Source organism: Kogia breviceps, chromosome 4 (assembly GCF_026419965.1).
Source record: "Kogia breviceps isolate mKogBre1 chromosome 4, mKogBre1 haplotype 1, whole genome shotgun sequence".
In the NCBI taxonomy this organism is placed as follows: Eukaryota; Metazoa; Chordata; class Mammalia; order Artiodactyla; family Physeteridae; genus Kogia; species Kogia breviceps.
In genome coordinates, this window is record NC_081313.1 from 88,749,616 (window position 1) to 88,769,934 (window position 20,319).

Sequence of the window (20,319 nt, forward strand, 5' to 3'; positions counted from 1 at the left end):
GACTTATTTTACTTAGCATGATACCCTCTAAGTCCATCCATGCTGTCGCAAATGGCAAAGTTTCATTCTTTTTTATGGCTGAGTAATATTGCATTGTGTGTGTGTGTATCTTGTTTTTTATGCATTCTTCTTTATCCATTCATTTATTGATGGACACTTAGGTCTCTTCCATATCTTGATTATTGTAAATAATGCTGTAGTTAACATAGGGGTGCATGTATCTTTTCTAATTACTGTTTTTATTTTCTTCAGAAAAATACCAAGAAGTTGAATTGCTGGATCATACAGTAGTTCTCTTTTTAGTTTTTTGAGGAAACTCCAAACTTTTTTCCATAGTGGCTGCACCAATTTACATTCCCACCAGCAGTGCATGAGGGTTCCATGAATGTATTATTCTTGACCTTAGTTGTTTAGGTGAACTTTATAAGCAAACAGCCATAGCATCATTTTTAGATTCATTACATTATCTTCATCTTTAAGGAAGTGAGTTAATTGGTTTTTGCACTGTGTTAGGAATCAGAACTTCACTGATGTCAGAGGAATTGTTTTAAACAAATACTTGCTAGGAATCAGTTTCTCGTTTTAGCCCATGAAGGAAGTACTGCTGCTTGTATTACTCACTGTGTTAGTTCATCATGATTACTGCGTCAATGGCAGAAAACTACCTTTAGATTAAAAACTAGATACGTTCTTAAGAAAGGGAAACTGAAAATTCCTATGATTTTACTCTCTTTTTGTCTAGTTATAAGAGGTATACTAGAAATGTATATAAGGCCTTATGACACTAGTGGCTGATTTTAAAATTTCATTCTGTGTGAACTTCATCTCATTACTTACTTTTTATTAAACGTTCTACAGGGACATCTTGAGTTTGTGTGAGTGTGTGAACTTTCCAGTATTCATTTCTATGTTAAGTTGTCCTACTTTAACTTTATAGTCATTTTATATGCATTGCATTTCATTTATTTAACACACTTTTATTTATCCAGGCAATATATGCCAGGCACTGTTCTTGAGCAGAGGGATACTCTGATGAACAAAACAAAGATAAAAATTTATCATCTCATGAGCTTATATTCTAGAGGAGGAGATAGGCAATAAACAAGATACATAAGTAAAATATATGTGATGTTAGATAGTGATAAATTCTAAGGAGAAAAATTTAGTAAGGAAAAGGAAGTAAGAAATTTAGTTGGGGTGAGAAAATGGATATTGGATGGCCTGAGTAGACCTCACTGAAAAGGTTACATTTGATGAAATACTAGAAGGAAGTAAGGGAGCCATTACCCAAACGGCCATCCAAGGAGCTATTTCAAGCAGCAAGTGTAAACTCCCGGAGGAGGGAATGTGTGTAGTGTGTTTATAAAACAAGAAGAAAATGAGTGTGGCTGGAGGGGAGTGGGGGGATGGGGGATTTGGTAAAAGATGAGGTGAGAGAGATGATAGAGGACAGATTAGAGGGCCCTAAAGACCATGGTAAAGACTTAGGCTTTTATTCTGAGGGAGGTAAAAATTTTGTGCGAAATAATGGAATGGTCAGTTATAACAGGATTTCCTGGCTCTTTATTAAGAGACTGAAGAAAGATAAAGGGAGAAACAGTGTATGTGTGTGTGTGTGTGTGTGTGTGTGTGTGTGTGTACACACACACACACACACACACACTTCTTTGAGGAATAATAAGCAAATATAATTGTATATATTTAAAGTGTACAACATGATGATTTGGTACACATTGTAGAATGATTGCCAAGATCAAGGTAATTAACACATCCATCATCCCACGTAATTAACTCTTTTTTGTGTGTGGGGGGGAGTGCTTAATATCTATTCTCAGGAACTTTCAAGTATACAAGACCATATATTTGGTTCAGATATTACTGTTATTATTACATGTTACACATCTATAACATTTTACCTTTCTTCATATCTTATTTTCATATAAGAATGCCTTCTAGGATTTTTGGTTATTTACAGATAATCATTATTCCTTGAGAACATGTAATTTACACTTTTAAGCATCCTTTGAAAATGTTTCTTATCATATATCCAGATTTGAAATTATTTTTGTAATCCAAGGTTTATTATTTGTATGATGACTTAATAATTGAGTGTGTACTATGTACTGTACACTAAGCAGTGGTTTGCATGTTAATACTTGTTCAGGCCTCACACTTTTTCTGTGAGGATGTCCAAATATTATTTGTTTTGAAATAAACTGAGGCATTGAGAGAAATTTCTCAGTGCATTGCACATCTAGTAATAGACTACTGTCCTAAGTGTGAAATATTCTTATGTATCTTTACTAATATAACAGGTCTGGCTGTTGTATGCAACAATTCTTTAGTCAGTTTATTAACAACTGCCTTGAATTGACCCTAGCACAAACTGCCTTGAGTTGAACTATATAGTTAAGTGTTAAAGTAGGCTAATGCATGTTTGTTCCTCACTTGACGAAATGGAAATATTCATTTAAAAGTTGTATTTAAATTAGATTCTGGTAAATTGAATCTAATTTTATATTATGGAAAAGGAACTTGGCATTTTTTTTCCTTTAACTGGGAAAATAATCTTCCAGTAATATAAATAGTATCCAAATTTAGAGAGTTTTGAAATTTCTTATCTCTTAGCATAGAGTTTTCTTAAAATGGAGCACATTTGTATCTGTATTTGTACACATCACCCGTATATATACAGGTGAATTCTTTGTGAACAATCAAATGGAAGCCTTTATTATATCACACTGTATTGTAACGCTTTTTGCATTGAAAAATAGGCCCAATAAGATATTATTTTCTTTGCTAAACTTATTGCCATCAATTCATCCTTATGATTATTGACCTACATGCCTGTTTGAAATATGAAGACAGAGAAAAGAGGTCTTGACAGGGTTTGGCAAAATGTTACTAACTTGATGTTTTGAAATAAAAAAGTACTACGATTTGACTATGCTGATATATGCAGTTTTGTGTCTGCTGCATTTTATTTCTTTATCAAATGTAAGTGAATGTGAATGACTGTGTGGTTTTGATGAAAGAATAATACACGAATAACCCCAGTGCAGAAAAACCAATCAATACTGTATTGATAAAAGGGAAATAAATTATCACCAGAGGTATTCTTAAAAAACTTATTATTATATTAGATATACTTCCTCAACCTTTTGACATTTTTTTTGATCTTGAAAATTTTATCAAATGGTACATATAAGCACACATATATACACATATTTCTTGTTCCTTAACTTAAATGTATCCCGTGCTTTATTTCCTTTGGTTATTATTTTAGCAAAATGCATTCCAGGTCTGTAAATTTTTCTTTTTCTTCTTTTCTTTTTTATTTTTTAACAATCTGAATTATATTTAGTCATTATGAAAATTAATTTCTTGATGCAAAGGTAAATTTTTTTAGCATGTTGGAATTTTATTTATTTATTTTTACCATCATAACCATTTTTAAGTGTATAATAGTTCAGTAGTGTTCAGTATCTTCACATTGTTTTGCAATAATAGTTTTTCTTAAATGGAACTTTATTGATGAATGTAATGTTGCTGAAGCAATGTCTTCATATTTATTCTACTTTATTGTCCTTTCTCCAGAACATGTATCGTTTTGAAGGCACTGGGTTTTCAAATATCCCTCAACTTATAGACCATCACTATACAACAAAACAGGTCATCACTAAGAAATCAGGTGTAGTTCTGCTGAATCCTATTCCTAAGGTAGGTGCTATATATATTCACCTTTTGTTTTTTTGAGACTGCTTCATGAGTTATTCCCCACAGTAAATAAAGTTCTTAGATTATTTATAGAAGTTTGGAAACAATTATAGTCAAAACATGGAATTTCCTTGGTTTTATTAAGATGGGAGATGGGTTACCTTTTTATTCAGTGTTTGCAAATGGCCTGTTTTTTTTCTTTTTCCTTCCCAGTTTTTCTTGAAAGACTTGAGGCCTTCCTTCACACTATAAGGTTCAGACTTTAAAGGCTCAGTTTATAAAAGATTCTGAGATGTAGAAGTCAAAAAAAATGTCCAGCAATCAAGAGTAAATTAGAATTTTAATTTTGGGTGTTAAGGTTACAATATATTATAAGACACTGGAATTTTTTTAAACTACACTACTCTTCACAAAGGCAGTAAATCATAACTTCACTATGTACAATCAGGTAGCTGGGTGAGAGGTTGTTATAGGTCATTTTTACCTCTAAGATATATCACAGAACAGATTGCTTTCATGAGCTTTAAGAGATTTGCGAGGTAGGGAATGGGTATGAGGCAGTTTTGTGTTTCTAAGATAAAACCTGTGGGGCCTGGCCTGGGAGGAACAATGGAGCTGGCTTAATTTCTGAGCACTTTTAATGTTCCAGGAATTGGGTTGGGGTTAACAAAAGTCCCTTTCCTTTGGGGGCCGTCTCATGTGAAGAACAGTGTAGAAATAGGAAAGTCATAAAACCTGGTAGTTTAATATTTGCTGATTTGAGGTTTACATATCTAGGGATGACTTTCAATATGAAGCAAGTGTTATTCCCAAGAATGCTAGTATATAATCCAAATTCACCTAAAATTTAAAAAACTTTTAAAATTTAAAACCTAAAAAACAATTGTTATATTTCCCTTTGTCAGTCTGGAACATAGTGTCTGTATTTGTACTTGTATTATATTACTCAGTCTTTATTGAGGGGCTGAGTTTTAACATTGTGCTCACAGAAGATTTTCAACAGTCAGTTGCTAAATATTAATTCTGTGGCTAAGGAATTGTCCTTCTTGCATAATTTTCTAGAATTATGAGATGGGTTCATTCTTTGTTCATATTTTTCCAGTCACTTTTTTTATGTTTAATTGCAAAAAAAACCCTATAAAAATTCTCCTTTAGTCTGGAACAGGTTGTCATATTTTATCTCTAGTAAAAAAAAAAAAAAAAAGGTCTATTAATGTTTTCTCTTTCATCAACGAATAACTGCTGTTGTTTTACAGAATTCTAAGAGTTCTTTTTTTTAGTTAAGGTCATCTATTCTCATGGCTTCATTTACTATTAATAAATCAGTGACTTGAAAATTTATATTTCCAGCTCAGACATATATCTTTCCCACATCTAAAACTTTTCTACTTTTCACCTAAAACTGAGTTTATCACTTTTAAGTATAAAATTTGTACTTCCTTTTTTTTTTTTTTTTTTTTTTTTTTGCTGTACGCTGGCCTCTCACTGTTGTGGCCTCTCCCGTTGGGGAACACAGGCTCCAGATGTGCAGGCTCAGCGGCCATGGCTCACGGGCCCAGCCGCTCCGCGGCATGTGGGATCCTCCTGGACCGGGGCATAAACCCGTGTCCCCTGCTTCGGCAGGCAGACTCTCAACCACTGCGCCAACAGGGAAGCCCTGTTCTTCCTTTTTAATAAGTGGTACCACCAAATACCCAGCTGCTCAAACCATAAATCTGGGGGGGTCCTTTGACATCTCTTCACCACTGCCCTTCCTCCAGCACTTTAAGTGACAGGAGTTCTGTATACTTAATTGTACATGTGAAAGTATGAACTCAATTCCAGTATATCCCAATATGAAATAAAGTTCACTGCAGTGAAGATACCTTTTGCCGTGTTAGGTTAATGAGATACACCTGAGTTTTCAGAGATAGTGACGTTTCATTTCACAAGCCAACCTAATATTTGCATTGTCTCCTTGCTTAGCCAGGTCTAAACTGAGAGATCAAAGCCATAATAGAGGCACATAAAAATGCTCATCTGGGCTTGGGTAGGAGCATATAATTGCAAATAAAGCTATATCCCTCATAATATAAAATTGTCCATGAAATGAACTTAGATAAATGGAGTAGATTTTCTGGACTGTTACATAGCCAGTTATTCTCTTTCTCCCAAAGCCCCAGCACTGGCTGTGGAGCTGAATATCCCATCATTTTATAGCACTATCTAAGAAAATAACTAAACTGAAAGCTATAGAAGATTAAGGGGCTACATATGATTGTTTTATGAGGTAGAAATTTAAAGTTAATCTAGCTGACTATTAACCTAAAGATCTAAAGTACTGATATTTGAAATATGCAAGTAATTATCTCAGTGTGTGGTAAATATTGTTATGCACTTGATTTAAAGAATCATATCACTTTTTTAAAAGAAAATCACAAAGCAGAGGTTGTGAAAGTAGATAATTTTCAATTATGAGTGGAGAACAAATTGATATGGATTTTTTTCTGGTGGTATTATCTGTTATGTATCTTCCTTTGGGAAGTATTTGTACTCTTATAACTGGAATCTCTTTCTTGATTTAATTTGTGTAAGAAGTTAATGTCTTTGACCATATAATGTGCTATAAAACATCTAATTTCCATCTTGCCAGACTTCATTTTTAGCCTACATAAAGAATGCTATTTTAGTCTCAATATAATTTCTGTTTATAGTAACTTACTTCTCTCTTTCCATTTATTTCTCTCTTACCCATGAGAATGTATGTATAACATCATATGCCTAACTAGAGGACACAGTGGCCAAGGTAGTCTCTTTCTTATCTCCAGAGGTACAGGAAACTAGGCAATCTAAATTAGAGAAAGTATTTAACACTCTCATGATAATAAAGCTAATGAGTGCCCTACCCACTCATGCCCACCCTCCACTGGCTGATTTCTCCTACACTACCTCCCAAAGCCTGTGTAAAGATATGGGAGTGAAGGTCATGTTGTACACGGGTTATTGATCACTCATAATCATCATCTTTATAATTAGGAAACACTTTGGGATGTACAGGGCCTGTTCTTTATTTAGTTCAGTCTCTGTTCAAATGTCATTTCATCAGAGAAGCCTTTTCTGACTACCATGTGTGAAATAACACCTTACCTCCTTATGTTTCCCTCTTCTTAATTTCTGTTTGTTATGGTTATGTTTACTTGACATTATATTGTATGATGTATTTTTAGTTGTCTGTCTCCCCCAAGAGAAATGTAAGTTCCATAATGGCCAGAATTACATTTAATAATCAGTGCAACTATATCTGCAGTACCTAGAACAGTGCTAGCCCCTAGTAGGTGTTCAGTAAATATTTTTTGAAGAATTTAATTTACTGACCAATTCCTAGAAGCCAGGTACTTCCAAGCTTTTTATATGCATTAACTGTATATATTCCTATGAAGTAAGTATTGTTTTTAACCTCATTCAATTATAAATCAGGAACTGAAGCTTAAATGGTAAATGACTTGCACAAGATAACACAACTCTTAAGAGGCAGAGCTGGGATTCAAGCCTGTGTTCTTAACCATTATCTGTCTACATTGTAGAGTCTAGATTTTAGAGACTTTAGAGAAAAAAATGTTTATTTTAAGGAACATGGATGCGGGCTTAAGGGAAAAGAAGAGTCTTTGATTCCATAAAATGTCAAATTGAAAAAGTTTTTAACATAGCAATATAGGTCTCTGTAAAAGGTAAATTATTAAACAGTAATATCAGGTGACAGAGCTGGGATTTTAGGTAAAATATAGGTCTTTGTAAGATATAAGTAAGGAAGACATCTAGTTCAACTTTAACATTTAAATGGTGCCTTGAAAGTTTGTTAAGTTTAATATTTCTTCAGATTTAGCTGTTTAAAAACTTTTTTTCTTTTTGAATGGAAGTTAAAGTTCATGATTAAATTCAGGCAAGTTAGGAGTGAGTTGCTAAGTTGAACCTTAGACAAAGGACTTGCCTGCCAGCTTAAATCAAGTAATTGTGGCTTTTTGACCAGAATTTGGTATAGCATGGCAAAATATTAGAAACACATTTTTGTGAGGAGAGTAAATCTTTCTGTGACTGTAACTAACTTGTCATAAGGTTACAGGTTCCTGATAACAGCATTCTTTTTTTTTTTTTTTTTTTTTTTTTGGTAGGCGGGCCTCTCACTGTTGTGGTCTCTCCCTTTGCGGAGCACAGGCTCCGGACGCGCAGGCTCAGCGGCCCTGGCCCACGGGCCCAGCCGCTCCGCGGCATGTGGGATCCTCCCGGACCGGGGCACGAACCCGCGTCCCCTGCATCGGCAGGCGGACCCCCAACCACTGCGCCACCAGGGAAGCCCGATAACAGCATTCTTGATCAAACATGCAAACAAAGAACAGTTTATGAGAGGAGAGCTTGACTTTTTAATTTAGGTACTCTATTCATTTTTTTAAAGAATCAGATCACTTAAAGACTATTCATTTTACTTTATACTTGAGTAATACTTCTTCCAATACTTACCAGATGACTGTTTTTTTATAAAAGGATGTAACTCAGGAAATGTCAAATTTTCTCTGTGGATTTTGGAAACTGTAAAATACCATATACCTTCCTGCTTAAAAACATTTTTTACAGGACAAATATATCATAACAGAAGGCAAATTTGGAAGATTTTAAATTGTGAAGGAAGAAAAAAATACATTTATTGAATGTATAGTCTGTTGATAACACTCCACTTCTATTATTTTAAAAATATTTTCAACAACTGTGAACTATTATTATTATCCCCATTATTAGGTGAGGAAACTCAGAGATTGTAATGAACCTAAACAACATTTCTCGTAAATTTCAGAGTCGTGACCTGAAAATGATTCTGTTCTGTTCATCGTCTTTTTACTGCAACCCCAGCTAGCATAAATTTTAATCTATAGTCTTAGTAACGTCAGTAGTTCAAGAACAATTTTTTCTGTATTTCGGTATTCTAGCAGTATGTAACAGTGAACTTGACAGTTATGATCCCATCCCATATGAAACTTAGTCTAACAAGAACTATAATAGCATGTTGTGCTAGAGAAATACAGAAAATATTTGAATGTTTAGCCTTCATTTAGCATAGTTTGGGAAGTCAAATTAAACTTGGATTTTAGGCTTGTTCCATTTAATAAAATAAAAGAACCTTGTTATAGAACATAAAGCACGTAGACTGACTTTCAGTTTTTTATCTCAAAATTTACCAGCAGATAATTGTGAGGAGGAGCAATGTTGGACTCAAAAAATTAATGGACCTTGGAGACCACTAATGTTTCTTCTTATGTGATCTCTCAAAGGTATTTCATGCATAAGTCTTCCTCAGACTTTCTTAAATATCATAATATTTTTAGTCTGAGGAGCCAAGTTTTTTGGTAGATATGAATATTCTTCTTATCCATCCTATAAATAGATGAGGGATGACAGGATTAGGCAGATGGCACCCAAGTGGTTAAAAGAAAAGTCACTGGAAGTTTTTTAATGCAGATTGAAAGATAGGATTTGGTATTTACAGCACAAACATTGCCTGAAGTGTATTGTTTCATCATTTTAAAGTATTTACAAAATCTTCTATATATGTATGGACCCTGGGAAATGTAGAAATATACAAGAAAATATATAAGAGGATCTCTGGTATGAACAGGGTTGCATAACTTAACATTTTTTCCTTGTTCCCTGTTTGAAACCATAGAACAATAACAAAAGAACAATAACAAAATAAAAAAATCTATAAACTGCATTTTTCATGAAACTAAGAGCTCTATATTATCCACAGACTTAAAAGTACATGTTTAGGTAGCCAAAAGCACCTTAGATTGGGCAGAAGTTGTGTAGCACAAAGTTAAGAAAAGACGTGATCAAAGAACCAAGTTGCTATAGATCTTACCAAGCTCCAGCAAAAATACCTGTTGAAAGGGAGGAATTTACCCTAGATTTCTATATTCCTTGCTTGCATCAATGAATGCAGGACACGTGTGGGGAAAATAGTTTTATACATAGCTTAAGAGATGCGGATGAAACTGCCCTTGGAGGAAAATTCAGAGGCTTAAAAACTTAACATTGACAAAACAAAAAGAATGAGATAAATGAGTTAAGCATCCAACTCAAAAAATTAGGGGGAAAATCCACAGTTAAATAAAAGGAAAGCAGAAGAAAGAAATTAACAAAGGTAAAAGCATAAAGGAATGAATTAGAAAAAGGGAAAACAAAATATATAATAACTGCTTTTTTTTTTTTTTTTTGTGGTACGTGGGCCTCTCACTGTTGTGGCCTCTCCCGTTGCGGAGCACAGGCTCTGGACGCGCAGGCTTAGCGGCCATGGCTCATGGGCCTAGCCGCTCTGCGGCATGGGGATCCTCCCAGACCAGGGCACGAACCTGTGTCCCCTGAATCAGCAGGCAGACTCTCAACCAATGCGCCACCAGGGAAGCCCCATCTTCTTTTTAAGAGATCAACAGAAAATTAAAATACTTGCTAATCTATTCAAGAAAACCCATACCACTAGGGACTAATCTCTTTAATATATAAAGAACCTCTAGAAATTAATAAAATAAAGATAATCAAGTAGCAAAATTGGCAATGGTCATGAGTGGATAGTTCAAAAAATAAAAATACAAATGGCTTTTAAAATACGACAGATGATTACATTACTCAGTAGAATAAAGGAAAATTAAAGCTATAATGAGATTTTTTTTTTTTACCTATCAGATTGGCATAAACTCACAGTTTAATAATTCACTTTCTTGGCAAAGATGTGCAAATAAAGACCCTTAGATAATTTGGCAATGGGGGTATAAATTAGAAAAAACTCTGTAGAAGGCAATGTGGCAGAATCTATAACAATTATAAAACATATATACATTTGACTTAGCAATAACACTTCTACAATTTATCCTTTAGTTATATTTGTGTATATATGAAATGATATCAGTATAAGGTTAATCACTGCAGCATTGTTTGTAATATCAGGAGATTGGAAATAATTAAACGTTCATTAACAGCAGTCTAGTAACATCAATTATGGTACCTCATCCAATAGAATACCATGAATGAGAAAGCATCTATGTACTGGTTGGAGAGAGTTCCAAGATATATTGCTAATAAAAGGAATTAAGCTAAAAAAAACAGTATATATTATGTTATCTTTTATATAAAACATATGTGAGGGCTTCCCTGGTGGCGCAGTGGTTGAGAGTCCACCTGCCGATGCAGGGGACACGGGTTCGTGCCCCGGTCCGGGAAGATCCCACATGCCGCGGAGCGGCTGGGCCCGTGAGCCATGGCCGCTGAGCCTGCGCGTCCGGAGCCTGTGCTCCGCAACGGGAGAGGCCACAACAGTGAGAGGCCCGCGTACCGAAAAAAAAAAAAAAAAAAAAAAAAAAACATATGTGAGTATAAGATTATATGTCTGAATTTGCTTTTATATGATAAAGAAATTTTATATACTCAAACTAATAATGATGTTGATGTATAACAGGGGTTACATGTTTTGGGAGGAGGTTGAAATGGCAATAGAGGTGTTAAGGGAAACTTTTTAGAGTCTAAATTTGATATTTTTTACTTTTAAAAAATATTGTGAGTGTATTACCACTTCAAAAGTTAATTTTAAAAAAGTATTTTTTTGGCTTAAGTGTAGTTAAAATTTTTTTTCATTGAATATATTATTTTTGTAATGTTAAAAATTTTCTAAAACCATATTATATGATAATATTTAATAGAACACTGTAAAACAGTGTTTCTAAAACTTTTTTTAACACAATGCATAGAAAGAAATTGCATTTTATATTGAGACCCAGGACACAAAAAATTGAAAACGTTGGTATGTATGTGTGTTTATAACTGAGACACATTTTACAAAGCAACTTTTCATGTTTCTTGATGTGATGCACTCTATTATATTTCTTTAAAGTCTACACCCAAAAAGTTGATTTTATGAACCTCAGTTTGAAAAATACTTATATAAAGGATTTTTAAAGTAGTGATAAGTGAATTTAGAAAAACATATGGCCTAGGAATGATTCATAGAGAAAGATAGACTTGAAGTAGGTCTTGAGAATAGGCAGAAAGACTAGGGAAATTATTTGGGGTTATAGTAAGGAAGTAATCTAAAACTTGGGAAATTCTGAGACTTGTTTTAAGGAAAGCAAGATCAGTTCACTTGACAGAAGCAGACGATTTAAAAGATGAGTAATCTGAAAAGTTTAGGTTAAAGCTAGATTTTTGAGAGCCTTGACTACCATGATTAGGATTTATCTATGGAAAGTGCCATTTCATTGAAGGTTTACAAGCAAGGGTTGGATGTGAACTAAGCACATCTAAAGTGTAGTTGGTAATATCTCATACCTCACTAAATTACTGAAGCCTATCCAGCCTTTTAATTGCTTGTAGAATTTAAGGTACAGAAAGAAATCAATTTCGATTTTACTGTGTTTCACAAAGAACTTGTGTAGCCATATCCAAATTATATTTCTGTGAATAATATTAAAATATAAATAGAAACAAATTATCAATACCATGGAAAAATAATTGATACTGAAAATTTAACAACAGTAAATAAAATACAAAATGCAGTTTCTTAAAGACCTATAATAATTTCCACGTTGAGCTTGAAATTTAGCTGTAAGCCATTAATTTGTTTAAAGTGAAGTTTTACTACCAATAACTTCTAAAGGAAATTTCTCTCTTGGAATTTTGGATATAACAGTGTCCTTAACAACATTTCTGCAAAAGTTTAAGGACAGATTTCATAGGTTGTTTCTTTTAGTGTCCTTTAATAATAGCCAAGGGCATAATATTAAGTTGTATTTTATACAACTTAATGAAAAACATTTTGCATTGGAATTTTTTGTCTACTTTCAATTTTTGCTGAACAGAATAGTAAAATTCTAGGATCCAGATTTATGATCAAAATAGTAATAAAATTAGCATTAAATACAGTAAAAAGTTTAAACAGGAGATCAAAAGTTTAACTGAAAGATCACACCTATGACATTTATAAATCTCTCTCTTAATTATATACCTGAACAATTTAACATTTAGCTAAGTTTTTCACACAGAGTGAAAAAACCTTAACATGGAATGAGGTTTTGCTGAAGTGTTGTTTTCATTCATATTGCCCTTATGGGGAAAAAAAAAAAAGTCCATAATATGTTGCCAATAATTGAGTTTTTAAAATTTTATAAATTACCTTTTCTGTATAATTTAATGGAGGTTTACCATCTCTTTTACTGTCTTACTTTCCAAATCTTGAACTTAGACATTGAGAACATATTTGATGTTCTAAAAACCCCAGAGTACAATGGATTTAAGTTAGTGAGATCTGGAAAACAACCTGTCTCTACCAACTAAAAGACAAAGGCATTCCAACAGAGTGTTCTTAATGTTGGCTCTTCTATAATTCAAGCCAGGATAGAAGTGGTCAGTAGAATAGGAGGGACACATGAGAGGTGGTAAGGGGTGAGTGAGGTGAGTTGATAAGAAGTAGAATATGGCAGAGAGAGAAGAGGGACCTGTTGCTTCCATGCTGGTTTAGTCTCATAAGTCACACAACCCCTTATCCTTATGACTACTCTCCTATCTCTGCCTCTACAGCCTGCAGCCCACAAAAACTTCTGAGGTAGAAAACCTCTAATGATGATGTGTAATTTCCATTTTATTATAGTCAACTTTATTTAATATAGATGTTCATGGAGTATTCCATAAAAAACATCTTCTTCTTCTGGGCTCACATCTAACTTTGTGGTAGTTAGGGTACTTACTCTATTGTCTGCTGTTATTGTTCATTTTGTAGTTTGACATCCCCATTCAATAAGCTCCTTGAGAGCAAGAAGTATAGTTTTACTCACTCTTCATGTATCTCACAGTGTATAATGCATAATTCACTAAATATTTGTCATTATTTTTGAGAAAATCTAGATATTTAATAAATGATTGATATAATATTTGAAAAAAATTATAACTTAAAGATCTTAGTACTCTGTTTTTAGAATAATATAAAAATGTTAGCTTTTACTGTTTCCAAAGTGGAGCATGGTTTAGATTTATGAATGAGATCTCTTTGGAAATCACACACTCCATTTCAGTTCTTTTAGTATAATAGCTTTTTTGTCATATTTTCATTTCCTTCTTTTATTGCTTTATATTACAAGTTACTTTTTCATGTAGTTATGTTGCTCTTGCAAACTTCATAAATACTTTTAAGTACAGATAGGAAATATTTCTGATGCTCTCTTATTCAGTTTATAAGTATTTTATACTACTATGAACTATGATTGGTTCCATAAAATTCATTTGACAACTTGCTGAGATTTCTCTCTGATATTAACTTTTAAATGGTGAAGCAATCTTATGTAATATTTGATATTTCTTATATGCAAATTATTGTCCTGTTTTAACCCACTTCAAAAGTGAAAATGAAATACAAGAATTGGCAGTGCTTGTTTTCACTTTTTAAAAGAACCATTTATCTTTCTTTACCATATTAACTAAATTAGTGCTCACCTTCTGCTATGTTGTCCTTGAGGGGGACAATTTAATTGTGCCACAAAAGATTTGTCCCACATCCTACTTTACAGAGACTAAATATGCATACTAAGAATTCTAATGACACTGAAATAATAGGATTTAAATTAGAAAGACCAAGGACATTAAAAAGATATCTTCAAGTAATTTTTTAAAATGAAAAGCCTCATTCATATATAAGCCTTAGAGAAAATAAAACTTAAAGGTTTTATTTCTGTTATTTATATAAACACTGGCATGCATTAAAATTATACCAAAAAATAAGGTCTAATAACAGAAATACCCATAATGGGAAATTATAATCTCGTGGACATCCTTGGATCTTGATTGATAATTATTTAATGAGAAATAGACTCAAGAGCAACAAAGATCAGTTATAATTTCTTCTGAACATGAAGAAATTCATGTTCAAATCATGGCCCTTACTGATTTATGGTTTTATTATTAGAAATATTTTGTAACGGTGGTCTCAAGAGGTATGATTTTACTTATACTTTCTAGTAGTGCTATGATCTCTTTTAAATAATAAATCTATATCTTTTTTTGCCCTTGGAATCAAATCACTTCAGTGGGAGATCATGAGAATCACTTTTTAATGTCCATAACACTGAACTGTGAGAGAGTCATAGAGTTTTTAAAGTCTTCTCTAGGAATAACTTCTAAAAGACTCCTTCACTCCTTGCAATCTTGAATGTAGGATTTCTGGAAGGTCATCAGTGTTCATCTGAAGTAAATAGGTCAGAATTTTCTAGGAATTCACAGGTTTTAAGCATGCCTGTATCTCTTTAATTAGCATTCAGTGAATATTGAGTGCCTATTTTATAATATAAATTATATTAGGTACTGATTGAGGTGATAAATCCTATTCTAGAGGAAATATAGTGTTTTAGAGGACATAAGAAGGACATCTTACCTTGATGGTTCAAGGAAGGCATCCAAGAATTGTGAAGGTTGACTGAGGGTATATGGGTGAAGGGCCTCACAGAGAGTAGTGGATGGACCTAGAGTCTGTCATACAGAGTGAAGTAAGTCAGAAAGAGAAAAACAAATGCTGTATGCTGACACATATTTATGGAATCTTAAAAAAAAAAAAAAAGGTTCTGAAGAACCTAGGGGCAGGACAGGAATAAAGATGCAGATGTAGAGAATGGACTTGAGGACACGGGGAGGGGGAGGAAAGGTAAGCTGGGACTAAGTGAGAGAGTGGCATGGACATATATACACTACCAAATGTAAAATAGATAGCTAGTGGGAAGCAGCTGCATAGCATGGGGAGATCAGCTCGGTGCTTTGTGACCACCGAGAGGGGTGGGATAGGGAGGGTGGGAAGGAGACTCAAGAGGGAGAGGATATGAAGATACATATATACATATAGCTGATTCACTGTGTTATACAGCAACAACTAACACAACAATGTAAAACAATTGTGCTCCAATAAAGATGTTAAAAAAAATCTGTGATACTTTTTTTGCTTTTGTGAATCAATGCAGGGTTAGTAATCCATTCAGAATTTTCCCTAATTGGATCGTTGTTCATCTGCACAATTTAGCCCTTCTTCCTTGCCTCTTTTTTTTCCCCTTTCCTTTTGCTGTCCCTTTGGAATGCATATATAAGAATATAGAACCTCAGGAGAAGATGGAGGAAGAGTAAGACGCGGGGATCACCTTCCTCCTCACAAATACATCAGAAATACATCTATACGTGGAACTTCTCCTATAGAACACCCACCGAACGCTGGCAGAAGACCTCAGACCTCCCAAAAGGCAAGAAACTCCCCACGTACTTGGGTAGGGCAAAGGAAAAAAGAATAAACAGAGACAAAGAATAGGGACGGGACCTGCCCAGTGGGAGGGAGCCGTGAAGGAGGAAAGGTTCCCACACGCTAAAAGCCCCTTCGTGGGTGGAGACTGCGGGTGGCGGAGGGGGGAAGCTTCGGAGCCTCGGAGGAGAGCGCAGCAACAGGGTGCGGAGGGCAAAGCGGAGAAATTCCACAGAGGATCGGTGCCAACCAGCACTCACCAGCCCGAGAGGCTTGTCTGCTCACCCGCCGGGGCGGGCGGGGCTGGGAGCTGAGCCTCGGGCTTCAGTTGGGTCCCAGGGAAAGGTCGGGAGTTGGCAGAGTGAAAACAGCCTGAAGGAGTTAGTGCACCACGGCTAGCCGGGAGGGAGTCCGGTTGAAGTCTGGAGCTGCTGAAGAGGCAAGAGACCTTTTCTTCCCTCTTTGCTTCCTGGGGCGCGAGGAGAGGGGTTTAAGTGCGCCGCTTAAAGAAGCTCCAGAAACGGGCGCAAGCCGCGGCTGTTGGCACGGACAAAAGAGCCGGGTGTGGGACGCTAGGGTTGCTGCTGCCGCCACCAAGAGGCCTGTGTGCGAGCACAGGTCACTCTCCACACCGCCCCTCCCAGGAGACCATGCAGCCCGCCACTGCCAGGGCCCCGTGATCCAGGGACAGCTTCCCCGGGAAAACACACGGTGCGCCTTGGGTCGGTGCAGCGTCACGCCGACCTCTGCTATCACAGGCTCGCCCCGCATCCGTGCCCCTCCCTCCCCCCAGCCTGTGCCAGAGCCCCCAAATCAGCTGCTCCTTTAACCCCGTCCTGTCTGAGCGAAGGGCAGATGCCCTCGGACGACCTACATGCAGAGGCGGGGCCAAGTCCAAAGCTGAACTCCAGGAGCTGTGCGAAGAGGAGAGGGGGAGGTCTCTCCCAGCAGCCTCAAAAGCAGCGGATTAAAGCTCCACAGTCAACTTGAAGTGCCCTGCATCCGTGGAAAACCTGAATAGAGAGCGAAATATCCCAAGTTGAGGAGGTGGACTTTGAGAGCAAGATATACTATTATTTTCCCCTTTTTTCTTTTTGTGAGTGTGTGTGTGTGTGCTGCTGTGTGAGATTTTGTCTGTATAGCTTTGTTTTCACCATTTGTCCTAGTGTTAGACCAACCCGTTTTTTTGGTTTTTTTTTTTTTTAATAGAAATTTTTCTTCTTGATAATTATTTTTTATTTTAATAACTATATTTTGTCCTACTTTATTTTGTCTTCTCCCTTTCTTCCCTCCTTTCTTCCCTCCTTCCCTCCTTCCTTCCTTCCTTCCTCCCTTCCTTCCTCCCTTCTTTCCTCCCTTCCTTCCTCCCTTCCTTCCTTCCTTTCTTCCTCCCTTCCTCTCTTCCTTCCTCTCCTCCTTCTTTTGTCTCCTCCTTCCTTCCTCTCTTCCTTCCTTCCTTTCTCCTTCCTCCCTCCCTTCCTTCCTTCCTTCCTTCCCTACCTCCCTCCTTCCTTCCTTCCTTTCTTTCCTTTCTATTTTTTCTCCCTTTTATTTTGAGCCGTGTGGATTAAAGGCTCTTGGCACTCCAGCCAGGTGTCAAGGCTGTGTCTCTGAGGTGGGAGAACAAACCTCAAGACAATGGTCCACAAGAGACCTCCCAGCTACATGCAATATCAAGTGGCGAAAATCTCCCATAGATCTCCATCTCAACACCAAGACCCAGCTTCACTCAAGGACCAGAAACAAACGGTGCTGGACACCCTATGCCCAACAAAGAGCAAGACAGGCCTACAGCCCCATCCATTAGCAGAGAGGCTGCCTAAAATCATAATAAGGCTACCAACATCCCCAAACACACCACCAGACGTGGACCTGTCCACCAGAAAGACAAGATCCAGCCTCATCCACCAGAACAGAGGCACTAGTCCCCCCAACCAGGAAACCTACTCAACACACTGAACCAACCTCAGCCACTGGGGACAGCCACCCAAAACAGCGGGAAGTACGAACCTGCAGCCTGCTAAAAGGAGACCCCAAACACAGTAAGATAAGCAAAATGAGAAGACAGAAAAACACACAGCAGATGAAGGAGCAAGATAAAAACACACCAGACCTAACAAATGAAGAGGTAATAGGCAGTCTACCTGAAAAAGAATTCAGAATAATGATAGTAAAGATGATTCAAAATCTTGGAAACAGAATAGACAAATTGCAAGAAACAGTTAACAAGGACCTAGAAGAAATAAAGAGGAAGCAAGCAACGATGAGCAACACAATAAATGAAATGAAGAATACTATAGATAGGATCAATAGCAGAATAACTGAGGCAGAAGGACGGATAAGTGACCTGGAAGATAAAATAGTGGAAATAACTACTGCAGAGCAGAATAAAGAAAAAAGAATGAAAAGAACTGCGGACAGTCTCAGAGACCTCTGGGACAACATTAAATGCACCAACATTCAAATTATAGGTGTCCCAGAAGAGGAAGAGAAAAAGAAAAGGACTGAGAAAATATTTGAGGAGATTATAGTTGAAAACTTCCCTAATATAGGAAAGGAAATAGTCAATCAAGTCCAGGAAGGACAGAGAGTCCCAAACAGGATAAACCCAAGGATAAACACGCCAAGACACATAATAATCAAACTGTCAAAAATTAAATACAAAGAAAACATTAAAAGCAGCAAGGGAAAAACAACAAATAACACACAAGGGAATCCCCATAAGGTTAACATCTGATCTGTCAGCAGAAACTCTACAAGCCAGAAGGCAGTGGCAGGACATATTTAAAGTGATGAAGGAAAGAACCTACAACCAAGATTACTCTACCCAGCAAGGATCTCATTCAGATTTGATGGAGAAATTAAAACCTTTACAGACAAGCAAAAGCTGAGAGAGTTCAGCACCACCAAACCAGCTTTACAACAAATGCTAAAGGAACTTCTCTAGGCAAGAAACACAAGAGAAGGAAAAGACCTACAAGAACAACCCGAAACAATTAAGTAAATGGTAATAGGAACATAGATATCGATAATTACCTTAAATGTAAATGGATTAAATGCTACTACCAAAAGACACAGACTGGCTGAATGGATACAAAAACAAGACCCATATATATGCTGCCTACAAGAGACCCACTTCAGACCTAGGGACACTTACAGACTGAAGGTGAGGGCATGGAAAAAGATAGTCCATGCAAATGGAAATCAGAAGAAAGCTGGAGTAGCAATTCTCATATCAGACAAAATAGACTTTAAAATAAAAACTATTACAAGAGACAAAGAAGGACACTACATAATGATCAAGGGATCGATCCATGAAGAAGATATAACAATTGTAAATATTTATGCACCCAACATAGGAGCACCTCAATACATAAGGCAAATACTAACAGCCTTAAAAGGGGAAATCGACAGTAACACAATCATAGTAGGGGACTTTAACACCCACTTTCACCAATGGACAGATCATCCAAAATGAAAATAAATAAGGAGACACAAGCTTTAAATGATACAATACACAAGATCGACTTACTGGATATTTATAGGACATTCCATCCGAAAACAACAGAATACACATTTTTCTCAAGTGCTCATGGAACATTCTCCAGGATTGATCATATATTGGGTCACAAATCTAGCCTTGGCAAATTTAAGAAAATTGAAATCGTATCAAGTATCTTTTCTGACCACAACACTATGAGACTAGATATCAATTATAGGAAAAGATCTGTAAAAAATACAAACACATGGAAGCTAAACAGTACACTACTTAATAACAAAGTGATCACTGAAGAAATCAAAGAGGAAATCAAAAAATACTTAGAAACAAATACAATGGAGACACAATGACCCAAAACCTATGGGATACAGCAAAAGCAGTTCTAAGAGGGAAGTTTATAGCAATACAATCATACCTTAACAAACAGGAAACATCTCGAATAAACAACCTAACTTTGCATCTAAAGCAATTAGAGAAAGAAGAACAAAAAACCCCCAAATTTAGCAGAAGGAAAGAAATCATAAAGATCAAATCAGAAATAAATGAAAAAGAAATGAAGGAAATGATAGCAAAGATCAATAAAAGTAAAAGCTGGTTCTTTGAGAAGATAAATAAAATTGATAAACCATTAGCCAGACTCATCAAGAAAAAAAGGGAGAAGACTCAAATCAATAGAATTAGAAATGAAAAAGGAGATGTAACAACTGACACTGCAGAAATACAAAAGAATGTTAGAGATTACTACAAGCAACTCTATGCCAATAAAATGGAAAACCTGGAAGAAATGGACAAATTCTTAGAAATGCACAACCTGCCAAGACTG

General features: G+C 35.9%; 1 protein-coding gene across 8 annotated transcripts in view; it reads left to right on the forward strand.

The window, feature by feature from the left end:
* FER (FER tyrosine kinase) overlaps positions 1 to 20,319 on the forward strand; it is a 468,410-nt gene that overhangs the window by 237,362 nt on the left and 210,729 nt on the right. For 7 of the 8 annotated variants that reach the window (XM_059063150.2, XM_067031423.1, XM_059063147.2 and 4 more), the window contains one exon: positions 3,598 to 3,720. The exons of the other annotated variant lie outside the window; for it this stretch is intronic. In XM_059063150.2, coding sequence (XP_058919133.1) covers positions 3,598 to 3,720 — 123 coding nt within the window. The remainder of the gene's footprint in view (positions 1 to 3,597; positions 3,721 to 20,319) is intronic. 8 annotated transcript variants of the gene reach the window in all.